The sequence below is a fragment of the Aquarana catesbeiana genome, linkage group LG10, assembly GCF_042186555.1.
Source record: "Aquarana catesbeiana isolate 2022-GZ linkage group LG10, ASM4218655v1, whole genome shotgun sequence".
In the NCBI taxonomy this organism is placed as follows: domain Eukaryota; kingdom Metazoa; phylum Chordata; class Amphibia; order Anura; family Ranidae; genus Aquarana; species Aquarana catesbeiana.
This window is the reverse complement of record NC_133333.1, coordinates 195980017-196004396: the sequence shown is the minus strand read 5'-3', so window position 1 is coordinate 196004396 and position 24380 is coordinate 195980017. Positions and strand designations below refer to the sequence as shown.

Below are 24380 nucleotides of genomic sequence, written 5' to 3'. Positions count from 1 at the left end.
GAGCCTGTGCATTGGCCCCACAAACACCCCTGTGAGCCATCTTTGATTTGTCAAAGGGTGAGTCATCATCAATGCTAATATTTTGTGGTTCTAATATTTTGTGGTTCTAATATTTTGTGGTTCCTGACATTTTTAAAGATAGTTGCAGTTTATTACATTGTGATGCAAGGCAATTATGATGAAAGTGGATTTTTTTTAATTTAAGTTTTCTTAATTTAAGCTTTTTCAGTTCAATTTAAATTAACCTGTGATGACCAATAGTATAATTCCTTTTTTTTTTTTTTTTTTTTGCTGTTTCCATTTTCTCCACCTCTTTTGGGGATGGGTTTCCTGTATGAAGGTAATTTCTATTTTAAGCACTTGTCCTAAGGTGTTCAGAGTAGCTTAGCTCTGAGGAAGGGGTGCGCCCCAGAAATGCATCAGCTGTACACCCGGTGTTGTGTATATGGCACATCTGTGTCCATCCTGTTCAACACTGTGTTTATTTGCCATCTTGTGAGTATCCATTTTTTATTGATTTAAATTTTTGATCAAATATTTTTGTGCTTTGTAGTACTTATCGGACTCCCCCATCTGAAGAAGGCAGCATCTGACTAGTTTCTTAGTTACCATTGTCCTTTTGTTGCTACACTAAGGAAGACCTCTTAGCACTGGAAGTGACTGTTTGCTTGTATACTTTCTATACTTTCTAATATGAATGATTGCCTGGCAGAACAACTTGTGGTGCCCAATAGCGAAAAATCAAGTTTCACATTTCTAATATAGGGCACAGTTCTTTTTATAATGCATGCATTGCCATACTCTATATTTTGATGCTTATTTTGGAAATAGTATCACTTATAATAAATATAATCACCACAATCCAGAAAAAAACAGATCAAAATCAAGGGAATCAACTGTTACTGACCTGCTTGTACAAGAATGAACTCAGAAGACTCTTGACCAACACTATTGACTGCAGTGCAATTATAGTTTCCAAAATCACTTTCAGAGTCTGGGTTTATCTGGTAGAACAAACATAAGCTAGTTACTTACACACTCTCAGTACACAAGAGAAAATTAAGGCTTTTTGAAGTAAAGAATAAGCAATGCCAAAGATTGCCAAATGGGTTTGTGCACAATCATATGCTAGTTACACACAGCTTGAATTTCAACTGATTCATAGGTAGCACTGTTGGCCCCACCCAGCTCAACAAAAGTTGATTTAAAAATCAACGGGAAAATTGTCAGCATTCATACAAAGGTAATGTGGCTGTCTGAATACAATAGCAGGGAATGCAGATTCCTCTGTCTACGCTTTTTAGCATGTGTGGGGGGAATCTGTAAGTTCTCCTGTTCAACCCACGGAGTTGAATGAGAGAAATCTACCCATATATGACTAGCCATAGTGAAATACCCAGTCAGATGATGATATCACTAGCAGTGTGATTGCTGAAGATAGCTAAGCATTTATGTACTTTGTATTGTAAATTTATTTAAGTAATACATGGAAAAGTGAACAAAGTAAGTGTAATTATGTTTGCTTTGCACCTCAAGGCTGCTGGCTAAAGGACTGCTGTGAATCTTGATATTGGAGAAGTTAGAACTTGGCAGAAGTTGTCCATCCCTGAGCCAAGACACTCTTGCAGTAGGGTAGGCAAGGACTTCACAAGTGATATTTACAGGATTTCCCTCCCAGGTGTAAACCACCACTGGACCCTTAATTTTGGGAGCATCTGAAAAATTTAGGAAATATTTTATTATTCCAGCACTTTACATACAGTAAATACATGTGCATACAGTCTTTGACAATAACATATTACAAAATTCTCATTTTGAAAACAATTTAAAGTGACTGTAAAGCATTGATTTTTATTTAAAAAAAAAATAAAAAACATGTTATACTTACCTTCTCTGTGCAATAGTTTTGCACAAAGCAGCCCTGATGCTCCTCTTCTCAGGTCCCCCACCAGCGCTCCTGGCTCCTTCCCCCAATCGAGTGCACCATACCAAGCTACTTGCAATGGGGGCACTCATGCAGGCTCACTTCTGAGCTAGCTCTGTGTGTCCATAGACACACAGAGTGCGGCTCGGCCCTGCTCCCTTCTCACTGGCTTTGACTGACAGCAGTGGGGGCCAATGGCTCCAATGAGCCAATGAGTCAATGAGGAGGGAGAGAGCCGAGAGAGCCTCTGCTCTTGTGTACATCACTGGATCAAGATCAGGCTCAGGTGAGTATAAAGGGGGCTGGGGGTGGGGGGAGCTGCACACAGAAAGTTTTTTTTTACCTTAATGCAGAGAATTACAACCACTTTAAGTGCAAAAAAAATACATAAGCAGCCTTTCGGTTCATATAGCATTCCCCCTCATTTCTATGCACGTCCCTTTAAATGGCCCTAGAAGCCATTATAGGAGTCAATTATTCTTTAGTTCAGCGGGTCCACTAGCCCTGAAGGACAGATGTGCTTAAAGCAAACCATCTCCAGAATACAAAAGTAAGAGACTAAATGTGGACTACAGGCAGTTATATTTTTCAGTCACTTTGATGACAGGTATTTTTTATGTTATGATATGGAAGATAAGAAAAACAGGGCAAAGTAATAATACACATTCCAACAACTGAATTTAGGGGTTATTTGAAAAATAGGTTTTGCTAATGATAGAGGTAAGGCATAGGTGACTGATAATAACAAGACCAGTCTGTGTATTAGAAGATTTATTAGGGGATTAAACTGACATTTTGTTGCTGACTGACATTTAACTTTGACATGTAACTATCAAATGCCAAAACCTCTGCTGGCCACAGTGGTTCTGGCATTTCACAGTTCAATGGCAAGATTCAGGTTTAACACCAAGGGGGAGCAAGACATAACCCAGGAGCCAGAAGAAGCTGAGGATCTGTATACAACCTTGGTCTTGGATCCAGGTTTAGTTCCACCCAATGGGACCCAATCTGAACACAAGCCCAGGTACTTGCAGGTGCCAGAAATCATAAACTTTGGTGGACATAAAAGGTTTACTTTTTGTGTCAGAATATGTACAATATAATATCTTGCTGGACCTAGGATTTTAATGCCCTACAGTGCCTTGAAAAAGTATTCATATCCCTTGAAATGTTCCACATTTTGTCATGTAACAACCAAAAACTTAATTGTATTCTATTGGGATTTTATATGATAGACCAACACAAACTGGCACATAATTGTGAAGTGGAAGGAAAATAATAAATGGTTTTCAATTTTTTTTTACAAATAAATATGTGAAAAGTGTGGCGTGCATTTGTATTCAGCCCCCTTTACTCTGATACCCCTAACTAAAATCCAGTGGAACCAATTGCCTTCAGAAGTCACCTAATTAGTAAATAGAGTCCACCTGTGTGTAACTGAACCACGTTATGACGTAAACAATGCTGGGGACTCGACAGGAAAGCCTGAGATCGTGATTTTTTTTAATCTCAGCCTTTCCTGCCTAGAGGAGAGATGTGGGGTCATTTCATGAACGTACATAATTTTAAAGCATGACATGATAGGTATCTATTTACTCAGCGTAATCATCTTTCACATTATACAAAATAATTGGGTTAACTTTACTGTTTTTTTTTTTTATTCTTGAAAAGTCACTGTGCAAAGACTGTGTGACATAAAAAGTTGCAACGACCGCCATTTTATTTCCTAGGGTCTCTGCTAAAAAAACATATATAATGTTTTGAGGAACAAAGTGTCAGAATTGGCTTGGACACAAAGTTGTTAATCTCAGTATAAATACATCTGTTCTGTGAAGCCCTCAGAGGTTTGTTGGAGAACCTTAGTGAACAAACAGCACCATAAAGGTCAAGGAACACATGAGACAGGTCAGGGATAAAGTTGTGGAGAAGTTTAAAGCAGGGTTAGGTTATAAAAAAATATCCCAAGCTTTGAACATCTCACGGAGCACTGTTCAATCCAGAATCTGATAATGGAAAGCGTATAGCACAACTGCAAACCTACCAAGACATGGCCGTTCACCTAAACTGACAGGCCAGGCAAGGAGAGCATTAATCAGAGAAGCAGCCATGGTAACTCTGGAGGAGCTGCAGAGGTCCACAGCTCAGGTGGGAGAATCTGTCCACAGGACAACTATTAGTCGTGCACTCGACAAATCTGTCCTATATGGAAGTGTGGCAAGAAGAAAGCCCTTGTTGAAAGAAAGCTATAAGAAGTCCCGTTTGTGAGAAGCCATGTGGGGGACACAACAATGTGGAAGAAGGTGCTCTAGTCAGATGAGACCAAATTTTAACTTTTTTGGCCTAAAAGCAAAACACTATGTGTGGCAGAAAACTAACACTGAACATTACCCTGAACAAACCATCCCAAACGTGAAACATGGTGCTGGAAGCATCATGTTGTGGGGATGTTTTTCTTCAGCAGGGACAGGGAAGCTTGTCAGAGTTGATGGGAAGATGGATGGAGCCAAATACAGGGCGATCTTAGAAGAAAGCCTGTTAGATTCTGCAAAAGACCTGAGACTGGGGCAGTGTTTTACCTTCCAGCAGGACAACGACCCTAAACGTACAGCCAGAGCTACATATTCATGTGTTAGAATGGCCCTCCCACAGTCTAGACCTAAATCCAATTGAGAACTGAGAATTGAGACACTCTCCATCCAATCTGACAGAGCTTGAGCTATTTTTTAAAAAAATGAGCAAACATTTCACTCTCTAGATTTCTTTTCTAGTGAAAATCTGGTAGAGACATACCCAAAAAGACTTTCAGATGTAATTCTAGCGAAAGATGATTCTAAAAAGTATAGAAGTATACAAAGTATATGAATATAAATGCACGCCACACTTTTCACATATTTACTTATAAAAAAGTTAGAAAACAATTTATAATTTTCCTTCCACTTTACAATTGTGTGCCACTTTGTGCTGGTGTATCAAATAAAATCCCAATAAAAGACATTTCCTTTTTTGGCTGTAACATGACAAAATGTGGAAAATTTAAAGGGGTATGAATACTTATTTCAAGGCACTGTATATTTATTAAAAAAAATTAGGAGTTAGGTGTTTAAGAAGTTAGGTGTTTAAACATACAGACTTCAGGTCTGTAAAAAAAAAAAGTAAAACTCTTTTGTCTATGAAGGCCAGGCAGTTTAAAAAAACACTAATGCCCTGCACACACGACCGGTTTTGCCATCGGAATAAACTCTGAAAGTTTTTCCGACGGAGTTCCGATGGCAAAACCGGTCGTGTGTACAGGGCATTAGTGTTTGCATACACACGGTCACACCAAACTCCGACCGTCCACCGCTCTTTTAAAAATGATAACTCTACCACGATTTCTTTATATTATTCAGTGCCTACCCATCCATCTTCCAGCATCCTTTTTTGCAGCATATAGGAAGATGTGCACACTGTTTCTATGGCAAGGCTCCCCTCCACGCATCAAATTCACTAGGCTCACGCGAGCAAGACTTAACGGAGGTATCGGACTTCCAGACCTCCACAAATACTCCCTAGCGAGCCACCTTGCCCGAATCGTGGACTGGAGTGTCCATGAGCCGGGTAAACTTTGGGTTACCCTGGAGAAATCGATCTCTCAACTTCCACTGGAGTCTCTTCCCTGGATTGCCCCAAAACAAGTACCACAGGAGATATTGACGCATCCCCTCATCTCAGCCTCGCTAAGTTCCTTTAGACGAACAATTAAAATCAGGTCAATTTCCTCTGTCCCTGGCCCGTTAACCCCATTGAGAGGCAACCCTGAGTTCACCCCAGGGCTCTCACCATCCTTTCTAAACCATACATGGCCACACAACAGAATGTTAGCCTATCAGTTCTATGTAGACAAGATCCCAAGAACATATGAGAACTTAGTTGACTCATCCCTCCTCAAATCCTTCCCCTTTTGGACATAGCGACAGACCAGACACTTTCTATCAACTCAAGGAACGACACTGACTTGGACTAGACAATTAACTCCATTTGAGGAACTGTGCACCAGAACCTCCCCACAAAGACACCTAATCTCGTACATGTACAACACGCTTATAGAAGATACCTCTTGCACTCCAGACTCCGCACGCGCAGCATGGGAAGCAGATCTCCAGATGACCTTCACGGAGGAGGATTGGTCACGTATCAACGAATATATACACAAGGGCTCCCTTAATGTAGCCATTCAGGAGAATGGCTATAAAATTCAAACACGCTGGTATAGGACCCCGTCACTTTTACATAAATTCTCGCCAACCATCCCAGACACCTGCTGGAGATGCGGGAAAGCAAAAGGCACACTGCTACACATATGGTGGAACTGCGTATCCATACAGCCATTCTGGAAAGAGGTTCACGACCTCATCACACATATCACAACATACTCTTTGACCTATTCTCCAGCCCAATACCTCCTACATCACACTCACCTGACTAGAAACAAGTATTTTAAATCATTAGCTATGCACCTGGTGAACGCAGCCAAACTATGTATCCCAACGCATTGGAGATCCACCTCCACTCCCACGATTGGGGAGTGGTTCAGGAGGATTTCTAAGACAGAGGAGATGGAGGAGCTGGTGCACATTTCACAAGAACGAATCCAAAAATTTACGACCACATGGGCCTGTTGGACACATTTCAAATTATCTCAATGCTATAGCGCTTATAGCCCCTGAATATTCTTCTGATTAGACCATCAAGAATTAAAAACAGTTCGGTTCGGGTCGGGGTGGCAATGCCCTATAGAAAGGACCAGATAGACCGCGACCTCTGTCGCTACTCTCCCCTCAAAACTCCACTATATCTCCTCTACCCAACCCGCCATTCTTTTTCCTAGATCCCACACTTCTCTATTCTCCCTCCTTATCCTCTACACACTTCTTTTATGTCCCCCCTTTCCTCATTTCCTACCTAAGATCATTAACTTAACAAAGGGGCCATAAGAATCCCTATGAACACCCCATCAAAGGTTATGTATAGAGTCACACGAATCTGACAAAAGCTAACGTAAATCCTGAATCGACATCTACATGTTTGTATTTATGTAATATATTTTATTTGAGATTATTGTGACAACATTTCTATATGACACCCTTGTTATTGTACACGCTATTATCTTGCATACCTTTTTTTCAATAAAAACTATTATGGAAAAAAAAAAAAACTCCGACCGTCCAGAACGCGGTGACGTACAACACGTATGACGGGACTAGAAAACAGAAGTTCAATAGCCAGTAGCCAATAGCTTCCGTCTCGTACTTTGTGCTTCAGAGCATGCGTCGTTTTTGGTGCATCGGAAAAGCATACAGACGAGCGTTTTTTCCGATAGTAATTTGTTCCGTCAGCAAAATATAGAACATGTTATCTATCTAAGTCTGTCTAAATTTTCGACAGAAAAAGTCCGATGGGGCAAACACAGGGTCAGAATATACTATGAGAAGCTCCCATTGGACTCTTTCTGTTGGAAATTCCGCTCATGTGGCATAAGAAATTTAGCTAGCTCCTTCTGCAGTAATTGGAACCATTAGTTACTTTTACAAAATCAGACAAATTATTTTACATAGAGGTTTATTGCTGAAAAGGATTTTGGTGTCCTCATCACCAAAGGAATATCAATCTAATTTCCCAAGACAAAAAGAAATAAATTAAATTTGAAATAACATATGCCCAATGAGTATGTCCAGATGCAGGGTCCTGTCAATGGTATGAGTGATACATATGGGGCTGAAGACAGATTAAATAATATTCTCTCTACCACAAGACTATATTAGGTTTAGCGGCTGATTGATATAATTAAAATAACTACAGAGCTGAGTTGATTCATTCTGTTTAACTAGATGTGTGCTACAAAGAGAAAAATGCTACTGTATTTGTGTGTGGAGAGGAAGGGGAGCTGGGTGTATTAGAATGTTTCTCTTTTTTCATGTCCAGCGGTGTGACAGGTGTCATGATTGATGATGGATCTACTTCGGGGGACATTTTTTTTTTTTTTTATAAAGGAATTGTTAAAAACTTGTGTTATGTCTTCATTCACTTTTTTAGACATGTTTGATGAATAAGTAGGGGGTACCCCCTACTCATTCACATGGGGGGGTGGGATCTGGGGGCCCCTATGTTAAAGGGTACTTTCAGGTTCTGATAAGCACCCGCCCGCCACCCCCACAACACCCAGCCAGGGTTGTGGGGAAGAGGCCCTTATCCCCATCAAGATGGGGACAAGGTGCCTCAAAGCATCTCCCATGTTGAGGGCATGTGGCCAGGTATGGTTCAGGAGGGGCTAGGCACTCACTCATCCCCCCTGTCCCTAGCCTGCCGGGTTGCATGCTCAGATTAGGGTCTGATATGGATTTTAGGGGGACCCCACGGCAATTTCTAATTTTTATTTTATATGAGTGATGAGTAATCGGTTGTTAAGGATGCAGTGGCTGGCTTCCTGGCCTGCTCCTTAACAATTAGCTATTCTACACACAGAATTTGATCTGAAATTCGAATTCAAATTGTTCTGAAAATTAATAAATGAAACAGATATAAACTAAATGAAACAAAATAAATTACAAAACAAATTAATTAAACAAAATTAGCAACATAGCGAATGTATCTGAAACTAAACACATTTTTCAGTTCTGCATGTGTGCCTTGTATGGTGACTGTTCTAGGTGTAGTGTGCGCTGTGGATTGTGTGCCCAAGCTGTTGTGTGTTCTGAGCATTGTTTGTGCTTTGTGACACATGCATTATGAGTGTAGTGTGTGTTCTGGGTGTAATGCTTATTCTGATGCCCTGTACATATATTTTCCGATGGAAAATGTGTGATAGGACCTTGTTGTCGGAAAATTCTAACCGTGTGTAGGCTCCATTACACATTTTCCATCTGATTTTCCGACACACAAAGTTTGAGAGCAGGATATAAAATTTTCCGACAACAAAATCCGTTGTCGGAAATTCCAATCGTGTGTACACAAATCCGACGGACAAAGTGCCACGCATGCTCAGAATAAATAAAGAGATGAAAGCTATTGGCCACTGCCCCGTTTATAGTCCCGACGTACGTGTTTTACGTCACCGCGTTTAGAAGGATCGGCTTTTCCAACAACTTTGTGTGAACGTGTGTATGCAAGACAAGTTTGAGCCAACATCCGTCGGAAAAAATCCTAGGATTTCGTTGTCGGAATGTCCGAACAAAGTCCGACCGTGTGTACAGGGCATTAGTGTGGCGTTCGTTCTGGGTGTACTATATGTCTTGTGTGTAGTGTGTGCCCTGTGTGGCGTGTGTTCTTAGTGTGGTATTTGGTCTATATTGTGTGTGCTCTGTGAAGTGTATGTTCTGGGCATTCTGTGTGGAACACACCACAGGAAGCACAGCCCACACCCAGAACACACACCATACCCAGAACACTAACCATACCCAGAACACACACCACAACCAGTATACACATCACACCTGGGTTGTGCATGTTCTGGGTGTGGTGAGTGTCCTGGATGTGATTAGTGTTCTGGGTGTTATGTGTGCTCTGGGTTTGGTGTTTACTCTGTGTGGTGTTTGTTCTGGGTGTGGTATGTGCTCTTTGTGGAGTGTTCCATGTGTGGTGCTTGTTCTGGGTATGGTATGTACTCTGTGTGGTGTTTGTTAAGGGTGTGGTGTGTGTTCTGTGTGGTATGCCTGTGTGTGATGTGCCTGTGTGTGTGGTGTGGTGCATAGAAAGGATTAATTGCTGCACAGAGTATGCTAAACACTATTAAAATCCATAATCCATAAAGTCCAAAAGAAGTCCATATGGTATGGTAAGCACTAGCCGAAGCTGTCACCAGAGTATGCCAGCTCTGTATGTGAAGATAAAAAGGAAGAGAGGGGACGTTCAATCTAAGTGCAGTATTAACATTAAATTCATTTGCAAATGGTCATAAAAACTCACAGCATAAAACAGAGGTACTCTCTCATCAGATAAGGGGAACACCGCCACTCAGCCTTCTCCTGCAGGGCCTGCCAGTGGACCCCTGTCACTGTGAAAGATCAGATAGAAGCCAGATGAAAGCTATGATGTCATTTAGGAACTAGGAAGTCTCCAGGGCCAGCGTGGAGTGTAAACATGGGTGGATGTGACGTCACAGGAAATCTCCATGCTGGCCCTGGAGACTTCCTAGTTCCTTCCTGGTGTCCTGGCTTCAATCTGATCATCCACAGTGACAGGAGTCCACTGGCAAGCCCTGCAGAGGAAGGCTGAGCGGCAGTGTTCCCCTTGAGTTTTTATGACCATTTGCAAATAAATTGTATTTTAATACTGCACTTAGATTGCGCTTTTCCCCCTCTTTTTTTTTATCTTCTCATACAGTGTGTTGTGTTCTGAATGTAGTTTGTGCTCTTTGTGGTGTGGGTTTTGAGTGTAGTGTGTTCTATGTGTGTATTATGGGTATGGTGTGTGCACACCACACCCAAGACACACATACCACACAGGTGTGTAGTGTGCACACACCTGGGTTTGGTGTGTGGCACACACCACAGAAAGCATTCCCCAAGGCCAGGACATACTCCACAATGACTTACATGTAGAGAACACACAACATCCAAAAAACAAACCACACGTGTGGTGTATGCTCTGTGTGGTGCCTGTTCTTGGTGTGGTGAGTGTCCTGGGGGTGGTGTCAGTGATGGTGAGTACCCTGAACACACACTACACTCAGAACACATACCACCCAGAGCACATGCCACGCGTGGGTCATACATGAGTGTCCTGGATGTGATATGTTTTCTGGGTGTTGTGTTTGCTCTGTGTGATGTGTGTTCTGGGTGTGGTGAACACACAACACACATTTCACAGAGCACACACCCAGAACACACACCACATAGAGCACATGCCACAACTAGGACACACATAATACAGAGCACGCACCACCTGGCACACACTCTACATAGGGCAAATGCTACACCCAGAACACACACCAAGAACATAAACCACACAGATCATTCAACACATAACAGAAGTTCACACACCAACGTTAGTTCTGATGGGGCATCAAATGGATATTCAAGTATGGTTACACTCCTGGGGGCATTAACCCACAATATCTGCAAGCAAAAAATGAACAAAATGACGGGACTTTAATTATGCTGTCGGGAGTGGATACGTAGAAGGAAGGTTAAAATACTGTTGAAAAAAAACAATCATTTTTATTATAAAGAATCCAACATAGACTGTTCATAAAATTGCCAAAAGACAAGGGCAATACATGGTAAAACTTAAGACATAATGATATAAGCATAACAATAGATATTAACAGTAGCCAATATCGTCTACGTGTTTCGCAGAGGTTTCTGCTTCATCAGGACCTTGTACGCCTTGTTTGTACTTGACCAGAGGCAGTAAACTTGTGCTGAAATGTAAACACAACAAATAGACTGATAACGCAAGAAAAATCAATTATCAAAACATACAGATACAAAGAAAAAAACTCACAATTCTCTCCTTAACAGCAGTTTTCTGCTGGTAGTTTAGTTTTCATTCGCAGAGTGGCGAAAAGCCTGTTGAGACGCCTTGGATGCCTGCATATTGGGCGCAAGTCCCAATCCACCTGCAGCATGGGAGCGGCCTCTGCAGGACCTCAGGCGCAATATTTAAACATGGGTTACTCCCATGTGATTCATGTCCCTATATCAAAGGTCTGGTTGTATTTTTTGCCTATCTGGGAGGCTGATGTACATATTTATGGACATTGGGCTTACTATCATACGCACATCCTTTCCTCTAAATTAGACATCACCCTTTTTACTTTCTAATGCCCCATACACACGGTCGGACTTTGTTCGGACATTCCGACAACGAAATCCTAGGATTTTTTCCGACGGATGTTGGCTCAAACTTGTCTTGCATACACACGTTCACACAAAGTTGTTGGAAAATCCGATCCTTCTAAACGCGGTGACGTAAAACACGTACGTCGGGACTATAAACGGGGCAGTGGCCAATAGCTTTCATCTCTTTATTTATTCTGAGCATGCGTGGCACTTTGTCCGTCGGATTTGTGTACACACGATTGGAATTTCCGACAACGGATTTTGTTGTCGGAAAATTTTATATCCTGCTCTCAAACTTTGTGTGTCGGAAAATCCGATGGAAAATGTGTGATGGAGCCCACACACGGTCAGAATTTCCGACAACAAGGTCCTATCACACATTTTCCATCGGAAAATCCGACCGTGTGTACAGGGCATAAGTCTCTAAGTTTATACAGATATCCCTTTCTTGTTTTATTACTGCAGTATGCTACATTTAGCAATATTTACTGACATTGGTAACTGCATTTTACTTTTAAATATTTTAAACCATTTCTGACCACCCTATATCAGTTTTACTGCTACAAGGCAAAAGCTGTGCACCGGATCACATATACATACGTGATCCTGCACTTCTGCCTGCAGGGGGCGCACTGCTTCTCCTGTGATTCACAGCAGAAGTCGATCTGCAGGTGCCGGGCACTTGATGTCTGCCAGCGCTGGCCAATTGTCGGGCAGAGACTCAAAACGGAGCTCTGCCTATGTAAACAGGGCAGAGTTCCATTCTGACAGGGGGGGAGGGATGGATTTTGTGTTCCTGCAAAGCAGGGATTAAAATCCATCTCTTCCCTTAGTAAAAGCAGCACACATAGTAAACACAAACACTGGCTAGGCACACAGTTAGCCCTTTGATCGCCCTAGGTGTTTAACCTCTTCCCAGTCAGTGTATTTAGTACAGTGACAGTGCATATTGATTGGTTTACGCAAGTGTTATATTGTCTACTAACTATGGGATATATACTGGAATTTTTATTTACTTTTCTTATACAAGTAATGGTGGTGATCAGCGATTTATAGCGGGACTTTTGACACTTTGCGGGAACCAGTGACACTAATGCAGTGATCAGTACTAAAAATATGCACTGTCACTGTGCTGTCACTATACTGTCACTGTACTTTCCACTGACTGGAAAGGAGTTAAACATCTAGGGCGATCAAAGGGTTAACTGTGTACCTAGCCAGTGTTTGTGTTTACTATGTTTGCTGCTTTTACTAGGGGAAGAGATGGATTTTAGTCCCTGCTTTGCAGGAACACAAAATTCACCTCTTCCACCCTGTCAGAACCAAACTCTGCCTTCTTTACTTAGGCAGAGGTCTGTTCTAAGTCTCTGCCCAATGATCAGCGGGGGCCGGTGGACATTGAGTGCCTAGTACCCCCTCATCGGCTTCTGCTGTGAATAATCACAGCAGAAGCGGTACACCAGTGACCCGCGCATGCCCCCTGCTGGTGGAACTGCAGGATCACATATACATACGTGGTCTGGTGCACAGCTGCCACCCTGTAGCAGTGACACCGCTATAGGGCGGTCAGCAAATGGTTAAGTGTGCTGCAACTTTCCCCCCAATGGCCAGTAGGTGTTTTACATTAACTTCCGGGTGAGGAGCTGTGTCCATATCACAGAGGGGGTGGGTTTGGGGGACCTTGGGGCAACCCTCTCCCCTTTCCTGCTGTTAAGAACAGAATTATGTGAATTTTTCCTTTCTTTGCTTGTATCTGTGTATTTTAATAATTGATTTTTCATGCATTATCAGTCAGTTTGTTTTGTTTAGATTTCAGCACAAGTTTACTGCCGCTGGTCAAGTACATACAAGGTATACAAGGTCCTGATGAAGCGGAAATCGCCATGAAAGGTGTAGACAATATATGCTACTGTTACAATCTTTCGTTACATCTGTATAATTATGTCTTAAGTTTTATCATGTTTTGCATTTGCCTTTTGACAATTTTATAAACAGTCTATGCTGGATTCTTTATAATAAAAAATGATTGGTTTTTAATAGTATTCAAACCTTCCTTTTATGTATCCACTTTCAATGGCTTATTTAACCCCTTCCCACCGCCTCCCAGTCCTTTAAGAGGTTCTTAATGCTGGGAGGTGGAGGCAGGCATTTCGATCATGTGACCACTGTGATTGGCAGTCACATGATCTGAAATTACCCGATCGCCAGTATGCATAAGGAGCTTCCTGGTACTCACTGGATACTGTGCCAGGTGCGCACAGGGAGTGGGCACTTTTCACAGTAATGTGTTTACACAGAACCACATATATGCAGCCTCTCCACATTAAAGCCCACCAACTGAGAGGCCGCATATACAGTATGTATATGGCCAGCGGGAAGAGGTTAAAGTTCTGTAATTTTGTTTAATTTTTGCCTGTGGCATCACATAATAGAACACACCATAGGCGGAGTGCACACAATACAGAGCACATGCCATCCCCAGAACTGAAACCATACAGGAGCACACACCATATACTGAGAGCACCACTGTAAATTAATGCATATCTGTACATTAACATTTTACCTGAATCCTTGCACATAAATACTTTAATGTGCTTTTTAAACATTTAATGCACAACCCACAGTGACTGCACATGAACCCTTTTTTTTTGCCTCTCCTTTTCAACATAAATTCACAATTTATTCTGCACATCCCCCCATTCCCCCAATCACTGAACATTTACTGTTTTTTTACAATCTTCAGTCACTTGAACTGTTTATTAGGCACTTTCCGTTCATCCTTACTTTTTTCGTTTGGTATACTTAAAATAATAATCCACCACATGTTTACCTTGTTTAAAAAAAAAAACATAGACTTGGGATTAAAGGAGAAGTACAGCCTAAGCTTGTCTGGCTGTTCTTTTCCTGTGATTCAAAGGAGTGCAGTTCGTTCTGCACTCCTGTGACCCGTTTTCAGCAGACAGGGGCCTGAAGCCCACTGTCGGCTGACATCACAGAGCTGGTTCAGGCTCGGGCAAGATCGCGGTGATGAAGCTGGGATCCGCCCACATGCCTGGACCGGTGAGCTGCTAAGAGGCTGAGCTGGCAACTCATGCCCCCTCCACAGCCCAGAGCTCCAGTGAGTGCGGGTGGCAGAGCAGAGAGCTGACTGACAGTTACTAGTTCTCTTTTCAGGGAGCCCAGAGAACCAAGCGATCAGCAGTGTTTGATTAGAGTATTAGAACCCGACGGGGGACCGATGCTGTATCCACATCAGAAAGGAAGCCCCTCCCTCCCCCCATACTTCTCTTTTAAAGTAGAACTATATATTTTTTTCATTTCAGATAAAGTAAGGGAGGATTATAATACCTGCTGGTTTATTTTTGCCATTGGTGCCCCATTGGGGAGATTTACCTTTACTTCTGGTTCCAAAGCCAAAACAGGAAGTGAGAGAAAATCCCTGCAAATTAAGGGAATCCCTTGGGACTCCCAGTCCACCAGCGTCCCCTTTGAAAGATTTCCCCTCTATTATTTTTCATGGGACAACTCAAAATTTAGGATTTTCTTTTACTTTCACTTTCAATGTTAATGGAAAATAGGACAAATAGAGAGGGTGAATCTTCTTAATGGGGACACAGACAACAATAAAATTGACAGGTGTTCTAATCCCTCTTCACTCTGTCCAAATTTTGCCTTTAGTTATACTTGAAGAGGAAACCAGGCACTACCTTGGCTTGTTCCACATACAACTACCAAAGTAAGGTGAAAGTTTCTAGCAAATCCGGCACATGGCATGTTTATGCTTTAGCCAAGACATCTGTAAATAGGCCTCTCAGTGAGAAAAGATAACCATCTCGGGAGCACATATTACACTTGCAATGTTATAACAGAAACAAATTGGATGCAGGTTAAATGAAGATGGAAACATATAAACCACCTGGCTGTGTGTTCACTTCAACAAAAAAAACTAAATGAACATACTTATATGTCAAGGTGATATATGCTAATGACTTTTCTCAAATGATAAATCATTACACAGAAAGGAATCTGTGGTGTTTTGTCAAGTTGTTGCTGATGACATATAGCATCAAAGTTCAGAAAATAAAATTATATAAAGAAAAGCTGAGCTTGTGCAGTCAGTGTGAGCACAGGTCTAATTTCAAACAGATGTTAGCATTGTTTTCCTAATGGGACAGTCTGCAATTATAGACTGTTTGCTATTAGGTATGGACTTTTCCAGCTGTACAATCACCCAATTAAAAATTACAATGCATTCTGTGGGAAATTTTCATTTTTTAATCTTCTGACTAACAAGGGGCTTTATGCCAAAACCTGCACACGTTTTCTGTCAACAGCCAGTTAGAAACACATTACTCGTCTTTCTTGTGGCCATGGACAATATTTTGTTAGCACAGCAATTACTGTCTATTTACTTCATGCTGAATGACCCCATTAAATGAATATGTTGCATAGAATGAAAAAATGCCACTACATACACTAAAAAACTATTACCTACAGTCTCATTTGGAAAATCTAGCAGAAACAACACCAACATGATAACCTAAGCATCTCCACACTCTCCTCAACTCTGGTATGGCAAATGGTACATTTCTGGCACAACATGATGAAGCAATTTCCCTAGAAACAATGGAATCATCAAGGAAATACATTCTGAGCTTTCTCATCGCTTTTCTTAACATGTGAAGAGTTTTAATGACCCTTAACCTTAACCAAAGGCAAGGTCACCGGAAAGGTCTACAAGAAAAGCAGAAATAGTCAAAGGCTCCAGATGCCCATTTGTGGCAGAATTTGGGTTAGCAGCACATACAGCATTTTATTTTTGGACCCTTGTATGGCTGGACTCAATGCTGCTTAGTAGTTTTTTTATGGGAATACCTAGTAAACATGTTTCCTTGTGCTTCTATACAGGCAGCTTTACACTGGGAAACAAGGCTTCCCATGTTCATCTCTGTCTACTTTAGTAATGATCAACTTTCTTGAAATTGGGGCCTCAGGTGTGGCCTCTGACATCACCAAAAGGCCACTTATAATATCCATTGAATGTAATGCTATAGAAAGATGTCAAAGACTTCAGTTATATGATAGGAGATGACCAAAGACTATAGACCTGCTACAAGAAATAGCCAGACACTGCAGACATGCTACAGGAGTTGTTGGAGACTGGGGACATGCTTCAGGAGAAAGTCATAGACTGGAGACATAAAACATAAGACTATTCATATCAAAATCCCTTTACTACTGGAAGCTGGTCAAAATAATATTTTCCTTCACTGTCTTGAGTAAGCACCTAAATACCAAAGAGCTGGAGGATGGCACCAGAGGGTCTACATCCTTGAGTAGAAGAGGGTACTAGAAGCACATAGTACTAAAAATAGTGCCTGAAAAACACCTGTAAACTGCCTTTCCTTTTCTGCAGCCCTAGTGTGAAAGCCCTAGTGCTTTCACACTGGGGTGGTGGGCTTGCAGGACAGGAAAAAAAGTCCTGCAAGCAGCATCTTTGGGGCAGTGGAGGAGCCATTGAAATCAATGGCCAGCGCTGCCGAAGCGCCTGCAAAGCGCTTCAACAGCGATGCTTTGCGGGCACTTTTAACCCTTTTTCGGCCGCTAGCAGCCAAAAAGCGCTGCTAAAATGGCGATAAAGCGCCACTAAGACTTGCGGCGCTTTACTGCTACCGCCCCCACTACCCCAGTGTGAAAGTAGCCTTAGTATCATTCAGTATTTGGCAAACACTATAGAGATGTTCATGTGTATACGCAAGGAGATTAAGGATCAATTTACTTTGTAGTGTATGCAGAGATAAGATAAGATTACGGCATGATAAATGTAAAAAGAGTTAAAAATAGTAATTGGATCCGTTTAATTGTTCAGTAACTGGCAAATGCTATAGAGTTGTTTATGTTTACTCAGGGAGATTATGGAAGAGTTGAGAAAATATTGTAAACCTCTTAGTTGCTTAGTTTTTTCCTGGCCAGGCAAAGAAATAATTTGTACATATATTTAGGAGTAATCAGTGATGATACAACCAATTCTCATTAATAAACATGAATTAAAATGAAAAAACTTACACTGGACTTCAAAGTACATGGCTTGTGTGTCTTGTCCAATGGTGTTACTAGCAATGCAGAAATACTCGCCGGCATCGGTGTACTGGATGTCCTTAAGAGTGAGAGAGGACATCCTGATATGTCCCTGTACCACTATTCGTCCATCCAAAGTCTGCAAGGAGAAGAAGTGTGTTAGCATACCTAAAGCATCAGAGGTCAGAACAATACCATGTAGATATCCCCATTTAGAGTTAAAACTGCTACAATGAAAAATATTGTATTTGATAAATCCAAAAGTTGATGAACCCAAGACTACAGCCAGTCTCTGAATTTTAAGAGGTGGACTTGTCAATGCACATTGTGCACATGTTTTGCTTTCGGTCCAATACTATATTTTAATGCACGTTGACGCATGGAGATTATAATTTTGTGAAATAAAAATTAAAAACATGTAGATTCTTTCAGCTTAAACAACTACCTAAACATAATCAACATATAACCTAAGATATCAAATTACTAAAGTATAGTCTTACTTTTGTAGGTTGCATTTTTATGGAAGAGTACCTATCAGCCTCGTGTAGAATGTAGACCTGAAGCCACCTTCTTTCACCCAGACCTAAGAATCACCACCATTACTAAGCTCCATCTCAAAACTGAATCTGCACCATACTATTATTCAATAGTGTGATAAGAACATCATCCCACGTTGCTGAAGATGCACCTATACTCAATTATCCGCTTTTCTTGTCACAAAAACAGCACTGATGCAGACAACCATTTTGCCATTTAGTGTTAGGCTGCATTATGTGAAAACCTGCCCAGGCAATGCAATAACTCTCTCCAATATTTGATTCCTGTTGTTAAGGTAATATACATCTTTTTTTTTTACTGCTCTATAACAATAAATACAAAGCTGCCTAAGAAAAGCCAGTGCTAACATTTTAGGAAAAGGAAGCAATCATGATGTCAAATGTGGTTACCTCATCAGAAATCCAGATACTTATCATTACAATATAAGTGGGCTTACTATCAAAATATTTTAGGGGGCCTAAGATACACTTCATAATTGTGCAGCAATACTTTTTTAGACCTTTAAATATATCCAAACCCAAAAGCAAAAATAGTATATTTCAGCATAACAGGCAATAAATGTGGTGGCTGCATTCATTGTCTTTTTAGGTTTATCTTTCCTTTATTTATTTTTTTTATAAATATATTTATTAAGGTTTTTCATACAAAAGTAGAAAAAAGAATGTCATAGACAAGCGATATATGTCAGCAAAGGCATCGCAACACATAACAAAGCCTTTACAGAGCAGAGCAAAAATAACAGTAATAAACAGACACAAGAGCATGGCTTAAAGTCAGTAACGTAGATACCTAACCAAGAGACCCACCAAAGAAGTAACCTGGGGAGTGGAAGCAGGTAGACATTCTACCTGCTTCTACCTACCTGCTGTTATTGACAAATGCACTGTCCTTTATTTTTAACTGGTGATCTGACCAGTAAGCCTGTTCTTAAATCGTTTAACACTTACAGATATGCTAACAATGGTCAGCTTTATGTAAATCCTTTTTTCCAAAAGAAAAAAAAAAGTGCTTTAAACATGTAAAAAGTGTTGGCTGGCGTTCAGCTTTATTTGTTAGAAAAGTCAATACAAATTTGCTATCTAATGCCGCGTACACACGACCGGGCTTTCCATCAGAGTAGACTCTGTAGATGGTCTTTCCAACGGAGTTCCGCTGAAACGGACTTGCCTACACACGATCACACCAAAGTCCGTTTGTTTAGAAAGCGATGAAGTACAACAGGCCTAGAAAAAGGAAGTTCAATAGCCAGTAGCCAATAGCTGCCCTTGCGTCTTTTTTGGTCCGTCGGACTAGCATACAGACGAACGGTTTTCCAGATAGGGATCGAGTCCATCAGAAAGATTTGAAACATGTTCTATTTCTAGGTCCGTCAGAATTTTAGAAAGAAAAAGTCAGATGAAGCCCACACACGATCGGAATGTCAGACGGAATGGTTCTCTGCCGGAAAGTCTGGTCGTGTGTACGTGGCATAACACTGCCCTTTCCACAGTTTAAAAATGTTGTGGTCCAAAAGTGGCTCAGTTTGTCCTCCCTAAAGTGGAGCCACCCTAAGACAAAAAGGAGTTGATTTAATAAAGACAAATCCACTTTGCACTACAATGCAGTCACTGTAAATCTGAGGGGGACAAGCAAGGAAAATAAAAAAACAGCAGTTTTGCTTGTACATGATTGGATGATAAAATCAGCAGAGCTTCCCCTCATATCAGATCTTCCCCTCAGATATAAAGCAACTGCACTTCCAAGTGCACTTGCAGTGCACTTGTAATGCAAATTGGATTTGCCTTTAGTAAAGAAAACCCCAAAGTGTGTTACTTGATGGATCAGCAGGTGAAAATAAAGGGGAAAAAAAAAAACGATAAAATGAATGCAGCCATCACATGTAAAGATTGGTAAACCTCAATATGTTACATTTTTTGTTTTTGAATTTAGATATGCTTTAAGTTCTCATGGATTTTAAGTAGTGTTCTAAGCAAGAGTTAAGGAAACATCCTCCAATGGGGGCACCTGTTCTTGTGAGAACTCTCTAAAATGGGAATTGTGTTCACTCTGGAGAGACTTCCTCTCATTCCCTGCTGCATCTTCAAGACAGGTAATAAATGCAAATCTCCTCAGCAAGACACAGATGCCTGACCTCACAAATATGCTTCTGGAAGAATGGTCAAACATATATATATGTCCAGGAGTGGTAGAGTACCTTTGACTGACTGACAAGAGATTTTGTGATTTTAATCATCTTGAAAGAGTATAGTCATGGCTTGGAAAATGAATGAAGGGTTTGCTAGATTTACAGAGCCTTGATAAAGTATTCATAACCCTTGACATTTTCCACATTTTTCATGTTACAACCAAAAACATAAATGTATTTTATGGGGATTTTCTGTGAAAGACCAACACAAAGTGGCACATAATTGTGAAGTGGAAGGAAAATGATAAATGGTTTTCAATTTTTTTTACAAATAAATATGTGAAAAGTGTGGCATGCATTTGTATTCAGCCCCCCTGAGCCAATTCTTTGTAGAACTAACTTTCACTGCAATTACAGCTGCAAGTCTTTTTGGGTATGTCTCTACCAACTTTGCACAACTAGAGAGTAAAATTTGTGCCCATTATTCTTTGCAAAATAGCGCAATCTCTGTCAGATTGGATGGAGAGCGTCTGTGAACAGTAATTTTCAAGTCTTGCCACAGATTCTCAGTTAGATTTAGGTCTGGACTTTGACTGGGCCACTCTAACACATGAATATGCTTTGATCTAAACCATTCCATTGTAGCTCTGGCTGTATGTTTAGGGTTGTTGTCCTGCTGGAAGGTAAACCTGCACCCCAGTCTCAAGTCCTTCTAGATTCTTACAGGTTTTCTTCTAAGATTGCCCTGTATTTGGCTCCATCCATCTTCCCATCAACTCTGACCAGCTTCCCTGTCCCTGTTGAAGAAAAGCATCCCCACAACATGATGCTGCCACCACCATGTTTCACAGTGGGGATGGTGTGTTTAGGGTGATGTGTAGTATTAGTTTTCCGCCATCCATAGCATTTTGCTTTTAGGCCAAAAAGTTAAATTTTGGCCTCATCTGACCAGAGCATCTTCCTCCGCATGTTTGCTGTGTCCCCCACATGGCTTCTCGTAAACTGCAAACTGACCTCTTATGGCTTTCTTTCAACAATGGCTTTCTTCTTGCCACTCTTTCATAAAGGTCAGATTTGTGGAGTGCAGGACTAATAGTTGTTTTGTGGACAGATTCTTCCACCTGAGCTGCGGATCTCTGCAGTTCCTCCAAAATTACCAAGGGCCTTTTGGCTGCATTTATGATTAATGCTCTCTTTGCCCAGCCTGTCAGTTTAGGTGGACAGCAATGTCTTGGTAGGTTTGCAGTTGTGCCATACTCTCCATTTTCTGATGATTAATTAAACAGTGCTCCGCGAGATGTTCAAAGCTTGGGATATTATTTTATAACCTAACTCTGCTTTAAACTTCTCCACAACTTTATCCCTGACCTGTCTGGTGTGTTCCTTGGTATTCATGATGCTGTTTGTTCACTAAAGGTTCTCTAACAAGCCTCTGAGGGCTTCACAGAACAGATGTATTTATACTGTGATTAAATTACACACAGGTGAACTTTATTTACTAATTAGGTGACTTCGGAATGCAATTGATTCCACTAGATTTTAGTTAGGGGTATCAGAATAAAGGGGGCTGAATACAATTGCATGCCACACTTTTCAGATATCTATTTGTAAAGAAATTTGAAAACAATTTATCATTTTCCTTCCACTGCACAATTATGTGCCACTTTGTGTTGGTCTATCACATAAAATCCCAATAAAATACATTCACGTTTTTGGTTGTAACATGACAAAATGTGGAAAAATTCAAGGGGTATGAATACTTTTTCAAGGCACTGTACATGAAAAAGAAAAGAGGCATACTGGACTGATATGAAGGCCAGATGTGCCTTCCAAAGAAACAAACAGTTGGCGTATATAGAAATAAACATAGCTAGGTAAAAATTTAGAGATACTCATCTGAACAGTGTTTGCTTGTTGTAACACATAATCATTATGTTCTGATGTCATGTGGGGCAATATCTACTTTAACAGTCCAACTAGACTTTATATAGTTCATTACTGCAGTCCATAAAAATGTAAGGCCACAAAGGCACATATGATAGATGTCCTGCCTAATTAAGTCAAAGAAGGTAAAATGTACTTACGCCTGGTCAGCCTTTTTCTTCTCTGTAACCTACTTCAATTACAGCGTACTTGCACCATAAAGGTGCTATCAACAGGCAAATGACTGTAAACAGTTTGGCAATCTAATCTAATTATATCTCAGACTAATGTGCTGTAACCGTTCTGAAATAGAAAGTGATTGCAAATTACATTTTTATGGGCTCCTAAATTGGGGAGTAATTGACAGTCATATGTTCTGTTTCCTTTAAGCCTTCCCTGTCCTTACAGCAGGTAATTTTTACAAAATCTTGCTGAAGGCTCATTACAGTGGTGCACTACACACTGCATTAGCACTTTTTTCAATTACAAAATGTCTCTAATGAAACAGAAAAGCTAAATCCCTTGTGTTCTGTGTCTGTATTCCTTCAGCTGCAATAGTGGAGTCAATAGCATCCATTGTAGTTCTTGGACAACTTTTTTTTGCTTAATTTCACTCTAAAACGATATATAGTGTCCAACAGTAGGCTTGACAAAATATGCAATTGAGGAAGCCAATATATCTGTGTTGACCACAGCAAATCGAGTCCCTCTATCTCTTCTCTAAAACAGAATAGCATTTGTGGACTTGAATTTAACTGGTCGTTATGAACAATATACCTACATATACTGTATTTCCTCCAATAGTCACAAATAATCATTTAGCATTTTAGCATAATGAAACTTACGCAGTCTGACCTGTGATGGCTTTTTACACATTCAGCACATAACATTTCTCTTTGACCTTTAGCTCACACAAAGCCTATGGGTTCTCTTGGAAAAGTAGACTGCTCTCTATATGGGTAGGAAGACATTTTAACATCTTGAAATATATCTCTTGATTTCAAGGACTTAGGTGAAGTCAGGCCCAATGGAAGCCAAGGTCAATAGTGAGCCATTTTCATCTCTATTGCACAGAAAATGATCATATTCACTCAGAAGGCAATTTCCCAACAGATTGGTTAAAATCCCTGGGCAATGCCTAGCATCTTGGAGTTCCTAGAGGCTCTTCTTATTATCTCATATGAATTCAGAAATGACTCAATTCATAAATAATGACCAAAATCAAAAGAAAGAGCATCAGTTGTACTTTAAGTGCTAGTTAGATAAACAGAAATTACACCCACATTTCCCAAGTTACAGGGTGTGGCTTCAACACGACTATCCCTCTGCCTGCTGTGAACCATAGCCACAACCATATGAGACATCTTTTGACCACATCTATCTATCTATCTATCTATCTATCTATCTATCTATCTATCTATCTATCTATCTATCTATCTATCTATCTCTCAAAACTAGAGAAAGTGAGGATACCATTACATTAATTGCAACTAACACTCATATCTTAAATCCTCTGGATCCTGCTGCAAAATGCGATTGAAGGTCCTGCTCCTTATTATTAACACTTTTGTTGTAACAACCTTTGCATATGAAAATGTATTACAATAGCGATGAAAATTATTTAAAATTATTTAATTTATGTAATTGATACACTGAATGCATTTCTTTTTCCTCTCAAAGTGAGAGCTAAATCCCCATCTTCCTAGAGAAATAGTACAGAATAGCTAGCACTCCCCTTGATTTGTTACAATTCTGTAAATTGAGACTTTAGGTGAAAATAAGAAATGTCTTAAGAAGCTCACTGCAGTTAGTACAGTATTGATACCAGGCATTTATAAAAATAATAAAACTAATTCAGCTCTTTGAAGCCCGAAATTTAAGGGTATTTATACACTGGTAGACATTCCCTATGAGAGACTTTCAGTCTTCATTTGGATTGGCTGAAGTTTTGGAG

General features: G+C 40.5%; 1 protein-coding gene across 10 annotated transcripts in view; it reads right to left on the bottom strand.

Moving 5' to 3' along the window:
- Positions 1 to 24380, bottom strand: part of NCAM1 (neural cell adhesion molecule 1) — a 488278-nt gene that overhangs the window by 95931 nt on the left and 367967 nt on the right. For all 10 annotated transcript variants that reach the window (XM_073603080.1, XM_073603079.1, XM_073603081.1 and 7 more), the window contains 3 exons: positions 17809 to 17959; positions 1531 to 1715; positions 908 to 1004 (listed from right to left, as the gene is read on the bottom strand). In XM_073603080.1, the coding sequence (XP_073459181.1) occupies positions 908 to 1004; positions 1531 to 1715; positions 17809 to 17959 (433 nt within the window). The remainder of the gene's footprint in view (positions 1 to 907; positions 1005 to 1530; positions 1716 to 17808; positions 17960 to 24380) is intronic.